The 10,000-nt window shown below is 42.5% G+C and overlaps 1 protein-coding gene across 1 annotated transcript in view; it reads right to left on the bottom strand.

Moving 5' to 3' along the window:
- rims1b (regulating synaptic membrane exocytosis 1b) overlaps positions 1-10,000 on the bottom strand; it is a 140,411-nt gene that overhangs the window by 41,123 nt on the left and 89,288 nt on the right. The window contains exons 13-20 of the mRNA XM_063208858.1: positions 9,366-9,465; positions 8,785-8,908; positions 6,987-7,033; positions 6,172-6,287; positions 5,419-5,549; positions 4,233-4,404; positions 3,445-3,589; positions 2,930-2,986 (exon numbers count right to left, since the gene is read on the bottom strand). Coding sequence (XP_063064928.1) covers positions 2,930-2,986; positions 3,445-3,589; positions 4,233-4,404; positions 5,419-5,549; positions 6,172-6,287; positions 6,987-7,033; positions 8,785-8,908; positions 9,366-9,465 — 892 coding nt within the window. The remainder of the gene's footprint in view (positions 1-2,929; positions 2,987-3,444; positions 3,590-4,232; positions 4,405-5,418; positions 5,550-6,171; positions 6,288-6,986; positions 7,034-8,784; positions 8,909-9,365; positions 9,466-10,000) is intronic.

Raw genomic sequence — 10,000 nt, 5'->3', positions numbered from 1 at the left:
GAAAAGTGAAGGGATTTTTGAAAAAAAAAATCCATTGGGCTTCAATACATGATTGAAGTTTAAAAAAAACTATCCATGCTGTGAGGTAAATGAAAGAGAGAGAGAGAGAGAGAGAGATTGCGCCTTTGAAAGCCTTGTGCAGCATTGTGTTTCAGAACTTGTAAAAAAAAAAAAACAATTCAATGATACATACAGTGGCTGTTTTACCACAACCTTTCCTGGGACTGCTGCAACATTGAGTAGGCACTGGATACACAATCCCACAGAATGGATTCATTTCTGTTGCAAACCTCTGGATTCATATTATAGTGGTTTTGTGTCTGTTAGGTTACTCAAATTCTAAGACTTCATGATATTCCTTTCCAGACAAGATCCAGTTGGAGACATTGCTGTGGAAGTCCTTCGACAAACGGATCACATTATTACTGTTATTTTTGTGAGGTAGAAGATTTCAGAACACATTTTACAGTCAGTTAGAGAGCATTCCAAGTTCCTGTTCCACGGAACTCCAAACACTTAAAAAAAACTTTCATTCTAGGTATCCCCCTGCTCCTGACAAGACAAGGACACGAAAATGTCTTCATAGACACCTCAGAAAGTCCAATTCATTTGGGGTGGAAGAGCAGGGGAGCAGGGGCAAACCTAAAGTGTGGACTATTCCCCAGAAGCAGGTTTTAGAAATGCTCATTAGATACAGTTGATGTTTTGCCACAGTTTACTACAGTTGACTACTGTCTACTGCAAGCTCAGCCAGTGGCATGCATACAATGACGACTATTGTGCCTCATAGGCGCTACACAGCAGTGCCATTCCTCTACCCCGCATGCATCCCCCACCCCACCACCCCAGACTGGTGTGTATGTGAGACTGAACTACCTCAGGCTGTGAGTAGGATCCTAGGATAACACTCTCTTTGAAGGTGCTGTCATAAGGGTGACAAGAGTCCGTCATAATCATGCCAAAACATTGTCTGGCAAAGTCACCTTGGTTAATGTCAAGTTGTCGTAATGTGGTATTGATATTAAAACAGCCAAATGACAGCCAATATGAAGTGTCATTAGCATGTATGACGGTTATGACACCCTTATGACAGCATAGTCAAATAAAGTGTTGCCAGATCCTTTTACAGAAAACAGACAAGTCCTCTTAAAACTTCACCTTATAAGTATAGAATACCTCCATGCAGTCAACCAAGTGATTGCTTGAGTTCAGAAAGAAAAGGCCATATTTAATCTCACCAATTTATCGTGGTCAAAAGATATTTGTTGTAATTTCCACTTGTCAGCAACTAGACTTGTCATTGGAGCCTGAAGTCCAGTTCAAATTCCAGTTTGCTTACGTACTATCGGTTTCCAAGGTTAAAGAGCTCATTAGGGCCCCATCGTGGCTCTAACGGTTGGTCACTCATCTGCTCAGTGCTTGAAGTTGGACTCAGGGGAACCCAGTTTCCCTACCACATAATTTTCACCATCAGCGTTCCGGCAGAACTTAGAACTTGCGCCGCATTTTATAAGTGGTGAGACTGTCAGAAAATCAAGGTTCCTGCACTTTTTTTGGATGGTATTTTCGGACGATTAGGTTCCTGCACCTCTTTTTTTCCACTTCAAGCACTGCGTCTGCTACCTGGCTGGCCCGGGGCCTTTGCCAGCCCTTCCCTGTATCTCTCTCCTAACTTGCTTCCTGTCTCTCCTCCTCTATCCTGTCATGTAAAAATAATCAAGGCTTCAAAAGCCCAAAAAACGACTTCAAAAATGTAAAATAAAAAAATTAAAGATCAAGTGTTTAGAGCACATCCAGGACTTTTACATTCTCAATACTGTTTGGCCTGTTGGTGGAAGGTGAAGCCAGAGGGACCTTATCTTTTTTTGGCATTAGTGATGAGTCTAGGTCCAGTGTCAAAGGTTAGAGGGACTTAAAGAAAACACACACAACTCAGTCCAAAAATGTGGGCAGACTGCAAGTTATAAATTGTAGTTTACATTTAAATAGCAAGGTTATCCAATTTGTCACTATAGACTACACCGTAGATTGGACTTGAAATTGGAAGTTTGATGTACATACTGTATGATGCAATATGTACCAGGTTGCTTGTACAACACCCTTAACTTTCAATTTCGACTGATTCAGGACCAATTTCTTTCCACAGAAAGTGTCCTTGCTTGTTCAAAGCAATGTTTACGCATCAGCATTAACAGCACAGTAAGACCGGCTGATTTTTTACCACGTGTTCATGACTGTAGTCAATAATTGGCTAGCTCAAAACATTTTGGGAGTCTCATCGAAATGGCATGGTGCCTGGAATGGGGGAAATAAGTGTCTCCTACGGTACTCTAAAAAGCTTTTTCTAAAGGAGAACTGATATGCTGTGCCTACCTTCGTATCTGCAGTGATGAGCAACCTGGATCCATTCCAGACGCTCCAATCTAGTGCCACATATTCCAAATTACCAGGACCTACCCATCCAATTAGGCAATTACCTGGTTGAATTGGACAACCAATACCAGGTCTTTTGGAATATGTGGCACTGGATTGTAACTGCTGAATCCAGGTTGCCCCTTACCAGCTTTATGTTCTATCATTGGACAGCAGGGGCGCTGCCAGAAATGTTGGGCCCCATGAAAGATTCGAATTTTGGGGCCCCTTAAGGGCCCCTCTCAGTGCTTGGGCCCCCTTAAGGGCTCCTATCAGTGCTTGGGCCCTTAGAATCTGTACCACTCCCCCCCACTCCCTAGCGGCCCCCATGTTTGACAGTCTATTGACCTGATTATATGGACTCAGTCTCCCTTCAATGCTAGTAACTACAGGAAGACATTGGAGGGAAAGTGTACTTTCTTTGTTCCAAGATGGGGACTGTCTGTCCCTCCAACCTTTTGCTGGACACTTTTAGGTGGCTATGCTATGTCACCGTGACCCCCCACACCCCACCAACCTGTAGACACTACCGTAATACCATCATCATAATCTGTTTCAATGATGCGCTGCGATCCTGAGACACACACACACACACACACACACACACACACACGATAAATAAACCACAAACATCATCAGTACTGATTGAACAGGTGCAGAATATCTCCACGTTAGTATGAACACAAACATGCGGTATTAGGCATAGAGGTAAACTGTCTCCAAGATCAAAGCTTGCATGCACGATACGTAAATAAGAATTTCATCTTTAGACACTGACCATAGCCCCCCCCTCCCCATCTCTCTCTCTCTCTCTCTCTCTCTCTCTCTCTCTCTCTCTCTCTCTCTCTCGTTCTCTCTCTCTCTCGCTCTCTCTCTCTCTCTCTCTCTCTCTCTCTCTCTCTCTCTCACACACACACACACACACACACACACACACACACACTCGCACCCACACACCCCCCCCCCCCCCCCCACACACACACTCACACTCGCATCCCCCCCCACACACACACACAGTGCTAGAGGACTCACTCTGCAGCTTCTTCTCCCCGTGCGTGTGTCTGCGGGGCAGGTATGGCGAGGGCTGGGGCAAGGGGATGGAGGACATGTCGTGGCTCTGCAGCTTGTACCAGTGCGGCTGGTCGTCCAGCATGGCAGTCTCCAGCTCAATCAGGATCTAAATAGGGGACACGTGTGAGCAAACACACACAACAGACACACACACAGACACAGACACGAACACACATGTAAGCACAGACACACACACACACACACACACACACACACACACACACACACACACACACACACACACACACACACACACACACACACACACACACACACACACGCACACACACGCACACACACACACACACACACCATACACATACAGTCAGAGGAGATAGCCAAGGACACAAGAGAGTTACAGTAGAGATTTCAGACTATGTCTGTCTGTATATTATTGATGGCAAGTACTTTGTAGTAGCCTGATTATCATCGACTTAAGAATGAACATCTCCCAAGCTGCATGGTTGACCTGCCTCCCTCGGTTTTTGTTACTGGTTGACTAGTGTCTGACAAAGTGAGTGGATTTCCTGATTTTTCCGGAGATCAGAAACGATATTTACATAGTTCTTGGCCTGACTAGAAGCAACGTCGAAGGTGAAGGCACTCACTCACGCACGCACGCACACACACACACACACACACACACACACACACACACACACACACACACACACACACACACACACACACACACACACACACACACACACACACACACACACACACACACACTAACAACCACACATCACCTCTCCGAGGAAGTCGCTCTCCTCCTCCTGCACGCGGGGCTGGTCCCAGACAGTGATCTCCAGCATGCGCTCCCGGAAGTCCCGGCGGTGCACGTGGGGGTAGAGGAAGGTCTGGTTCCACTTGGGCTCCAGGCTCTTCTTCACCGTCTTCGTCCGCCGCTTGCTCTTGTCGCTGGAGGAGGGCATAATAAGACTGATAGTAATAATAGTGATAATAGTGATAATAATAGTGATAATAGTGATAATATTCATAATAATAATAATAATAATAATAATAATAATAATAATAATAATAATAATAAACAGGGCTCCAAACTTTTTTCATCACCAGCCCAAATGGCCAATAGATGTTACATCTTACTAGCCAAGCACAGCATTTGGCCGGCTGGCTCGTGTTATTTTAAAGCCCTAATAATAATAATGTGTAATAATAATAATAATAATAATAATAATAATAATAATAATAATAATAATAATAATAGCTATATTTGTAAAGCACATATTCATACATAAGATGTAGCTCAAAGTGTTCTAACAATAATAAAAACACAGTAGAATTAAAAACAGTGGAAAGAATTTAAAAAAGATGAAATGAAGAGTTCAGATGCAAAACCCCCTAAGTGCCTTTTCAGAAAATAATCTTAATTCATTTTTATTTAATACAAAGCTACTATCATTGCTTATTTTTTAATAATATTTATATAATATAACTATTTATATGTATTATCAAGTACATAAATGTAAACCAAACCAACAACGGGGTTCTCTAAAAATATAGAAGTGCAGGTCTTCAGAAATGGAGTTAGGGGGTTTTGCATCTGAACTCTTCAAATGCAGATTGAGTTAAACTATTTTAGGCAGGTTCAAAAGGCAGATGATGATTTCGATCATCTTCATTCAGGAATCTCAGATGAGTCTATTTTTTTCATACTGCCATGCAACTTTTTCCACAGAATTCTTTGTGAGAACTACGAGGGAGCACTAATCACATCCTGTACCAAGATGAGGGGTGTTGTATTGTAATTCTGTTCAGTTCAGTTCAGTTTTTAAGTAAAGTTAACTCAACAAATATTCATTCATTTTTTTCAGTGAACCATGACTGTTGAGAGGATGTGCACTAATTTTGGCAAGGAAGGAATTTTTGTTGTGTGTGTTGTGGTGTGCTGACATTTTCATTTTCACCTACCTGCGGTCGGGAAGGAAGTACATCTTGACGTAAGGGTTCCTGGGCCGGCCGTCAGGCCGAGGGGGCAGGTCTATGGCTTGTAGGACGTTGACTATCAGCTGGTGGCCGACCTTATCGTACCACAGTTTCACCTTTACAGAGAGAGAGAGAGAGAGAGAGAGTTTTTGAGTGTTTTTGAACCACAATTTTCAACTTAATCAACATTGACAAATGGTCAATCTGAAATTTGTGTGCTAAAAAGTGAAATAAATATGAGAACAATATTTTTAAATCATATAGTGTAGTACAACATTTGTAAGGAAGAACCTAAACTATAGCCTCGTACAAATCCTTACCCTCAACCTCATCTTCAAACGCAGAGCCGATAGTTTGATTGCTTGATAGTTTACAGTATGGTATGGTATTGTACGGTACAGTATGGTACACCTTCAACTATTTTACTTTCTCATATATTTTACTGAAAGTATCACTACGTTTTTTTGTGAACTCTGTAAGTACTCCTCGTATCCTTGGGAAGAAAGTACAGTACTCACTAGGGGTGGGTATTTGCAAAGGGCTCACAATTCAAAACATACCTTGATACACATGCCACGATGCGATTCTATCCCGATAGATTGCGAGTCATGTACTATTGCGATGCATTGAAATATTTACTTGCTGTATTGCGATACATTGTCGTGAATCGATGCAGTATATAGTGAAAATAAGTATCGTGAGGCATTATCATGACGATTGTTTTGCACTAGTACTCACTGAGAGTTGGCCGGGCAGGATGATGGGCAGCTCCCTTCGCATGCCCGGGCTGGTAGGGGACATGACAGAGATACTGGGCCTCTCCATCTTCTGGGACTCGAAGGAGCTGGAACCCGCTGGAGATACATCGGACAGCACGCATGTTATACACCACTCTTATACTGAACAGAACATCCATCATGATTCATCCATCCATCCATCCATCCATCCATCCATCCATCCATCCATCCATGCATCCATCATGATCCATCCATCCATCCATCCATCCATCCATCCATCCATCCATCCATCCATCCGTGCAGCCATCCGTGCAGCCATCCATCCATCCACCCATCCATCCGTGCATCTATCCATCCATCCATCCATCCGTGCATCCATCCGTGCATCCATCCGTGCATCCATCCATCCATCCATCCATCCATCCATCCATCCATCCATCCATCCATCCATCCATCCATCCATCGAACTGGAGATTGTGCCCCTTAAAAACCTCATGGATGTTGTAAGAAACACAGTTTTACTGTGACAGCATACACAATTCAATCAAATCAATCTAATCAAGTTTTGCACAACTTCATGGTATATCCAGATATGGGATATTTGCCAGCGCATGGGCAGTAACTAATATTAAGCAACACATTTTGTAATGGAACATAACTTTTCCAACATCTTACAGTAAGAATACAGGGAATCTAACGTGCTTGTTTTTTTAACTTAAAGGAAAGAGGATATTGTCACATACATACATTTGAATTTGGGTTTCCACATCGTGCGTGACATTAGTACTTAGTGCTTAGTATTTTGTTTGTACTTACTTGATTCTAAAGGAGGGTGTGTGGATTCAGGTATTCTGGGTGTGTCCCTGTGGGGCAGAGTCAGACGAGTGAGTGTCTTATGGACATCAGATATGGTTGCATGATACCAAAAGCTCTCAGCATCACAATCTGCACTGTTAGAAAGGTGCTGCTTTGACCCCACTTAAAGGTGCACTGTGTAGGATGGTGGCCTGAGTAGGTATTGCAACTATGTTGCTCCTTGAAACTGTGCTGCCAAATTTGGTCTGTTCATGAATATTTCTTAAGTAATAATATTAATATGTACTAGTATGGCAAAACAGACAGTACAATCAGTTTTGCAGATAAAAATATATCTTTCTGATCATTCAAAATAGGGGACATGGAGAAGATCCTGCTTTTCATGTATGGAAAATGCATAATGTATACATAATGAGCACATACAATTTGATGGAGGTTGCAAGTAATTGTGAAAAGGGTAACATTTGTGAATGGGCAGCATTCATTCTGGAAATAACACAGACAGACAGACAGACAGACAGACAGACAGACAGACAGACAGACAGACAGACAGACAGACAGACAGACAGACAGACAGACAGACAGACGACAGACAGACAGTGCGACCAAAAATATAACCTCCTTGGTAAAAAAAAAAAATATTCAGTGTTGTCTCCAACTGTACTTGAGAAGTTTGACCAGCTGCCTGAGACAATGGCTGTACACAACAACTACCACAAACATCTCTACAACAGAGCACACATAGAGAACAAATAGACAGAAAAGGCATGAAGCACACACCCCACTGACTAGCATGGCTTAAGGAGTCACCTTCACAAAGGACTTGACATGGGGAGCGAAATAGGAAGCAGTCTGCTTAGAGCCTCAAAGGGTTTACGTACGGTAAGATAAATATAAGAAGGGACTGCCTGTCAATGTGTTTCCTCCAGTAGTTTCCTCCGACCTCATGCTTTGGTATTACGTAACCATATCTGATGTTCATAAGTGCCGTCATGGGTAAGCCAGAGAGAGTAGAGAGAGAGAGGTTCCATTGGCCCATTGTTTCCGGGTTCTATTATTGCAAGGGGGAGGGGGGGGGATCCCCCTTTAGGCAGACCTAGGCAGACCTAAGGACTGTTCTATTCAATGCTAGGAGTATTATGACACACCCCTTTAGGCAGACCGGAACCTGGTCATGTTAGGTGCCCATAGCAACCTATTACAATGGCATATCTCTATACTTAAAGAATCTCTGGGTAAGCGGTTAGGGCATCAGACTTGTAGCCCAAAGGTTGCCGGTTTGACTCCCGACTCTCATACTGAGATGTCTTTGATATTTCGAAAGTGAGGCTGAAGGAAACACTGGAGGATGGATAATGACATGTACCCAATGTCACAGAGGGAGCGGGAAGGTGAAAGGTTAAATGTTGAGGGACAGGCTAGGTGGATGGGGCGATTTACTTACTGGTACACTCTATGGACCTTTCTCAGTGAATTATTGGGTAGGATTCGATGAATACATCTTTGATACGAGGCAAAAAAATGAGGAAATAAAAATAAATAAACAAATAAGTCACAGCACCTTCTCCATTGGTAGCAAAGAACTTACAGTAGATGCTGAGGCTACAATAATGGCTGGCCAACTGAAATCTGACCTTAAGTTGCTTTTAGATGCCCTCAAAATAAACATGGATGAATATATAAATAAATAGGTAGTAAATAACAGAACAGACAAAAGACAGACAAAAAAATAACAGAACGGACAAACGACAGACAAGCGAGACAGACGGAGAGACAACAAATGTACTTTTGAACTTACCCAATGGGCCTTGAAACTACAATCTCCACTTGTGGTGCATTTTTAGATTCTAAGATAATGTTGTACACTTCCTTTTTGGTTGCTCCCGGCAACGCCTTTCCATTCCATTGCAGCACCTCATCGCCTGCAAATGACAATGAATGATGTAAGCAAAAAACGGGGCCCATGACACAAATTACCACAGATACAATTATGGTACTATTGTCTTTCTATGACATACTGTTTGTCACCATATACGTAGTAGACGCATGTGGCCAAATATTGTAGTCATTATGATCTTCTCAAGCAAATGTTTGCTTTCTATCTATCTATCTATCTATCTATCTGTCTATCTATCTATCTATCTATCTATCTATCTATCTATCTATCTATCTATCTATCTATCTATCTATCTATCTATCTATCTATCTATCTATCTATCTATCTATCTACAGTATCTATCTACAAGCAGTCTGTCAGTCTTTCTGTTTCTCTTAAAATCTCTCTTTATCTGAGAACATATTCTTATTTTGTGACAAATGGACAGAATGGATATTTCAGCCGTCTGGTAGCCTATCTCAACAATATCTCATGATGCCCACCTGCTCGTAAGTGTCCTACGATGTCAGCCAGGCTTCCCTTCTTGACTTTGGTGATGAAGGCCCCAAGCATCCCAGACTCTGTCATCTTCCCACCAACCACCTGCAAAGTCAAGGACATTTACTACCACCAAACCCGGTCTACAAACAGCCTCCCCTCTCACTATTTTACCTATGCCTGCAGTTCACCTAGCGCAGCCTATTCATTCTGAATGGAGTCTGCACTCCGTTGGTGCCCCTAGCGTGGAGTAGCCTACCACCCGGAAAAGTCACGAGTGAAGTATTTTGTTATATCCATGGAACCTCTCTGCTACCACCATCGGTGATAGGTGGGAAATAAAATAGGAAAAACTAGGTGGCAATCAGCGCTTGACATTGGCACCTGCCAACTGACCAAACGCTGGTAAAACTTGGCCTGTAATTCCAGTGTCACTAGCCAACTTGGCAGGCAGCCTAATCTTTGGTAAGCCATATCAGAGAAGCCTACATGTAGGCCTATATTCTGATGTTTGCCCCTTGTGTACCATTTGTTCGTATTTAAGTTGAAGAACAAGCTCAGTTGATATGTGTTTAATTTATTTCTGTATAGAAAGCTATGCACTCATATTCTTGCTTTAGCACCACTTCTTCTGAGGTTA

This window comes from Engraulis encrasicolus, chromosome 1, assembly GCF_034702125.1.
Source record: "Engraulis encrasicolus isolate BLACKSEA-1 chromosome 1, IST_EnEncr_1.0, whole genome shotgun sequence".
NCBI classification, from domain to species: domain Eukaryota; kingdom Metazoa; phylum Chordata; class Actinopteri; order Clupeiformes; family Engraulidae; genus Engraulis; species Engraulis encrasicolus.
Note: the sequence above shows the minus strand (reverse complement) of the source record. Positions and strands in the feature narration are given on the sequence as shown.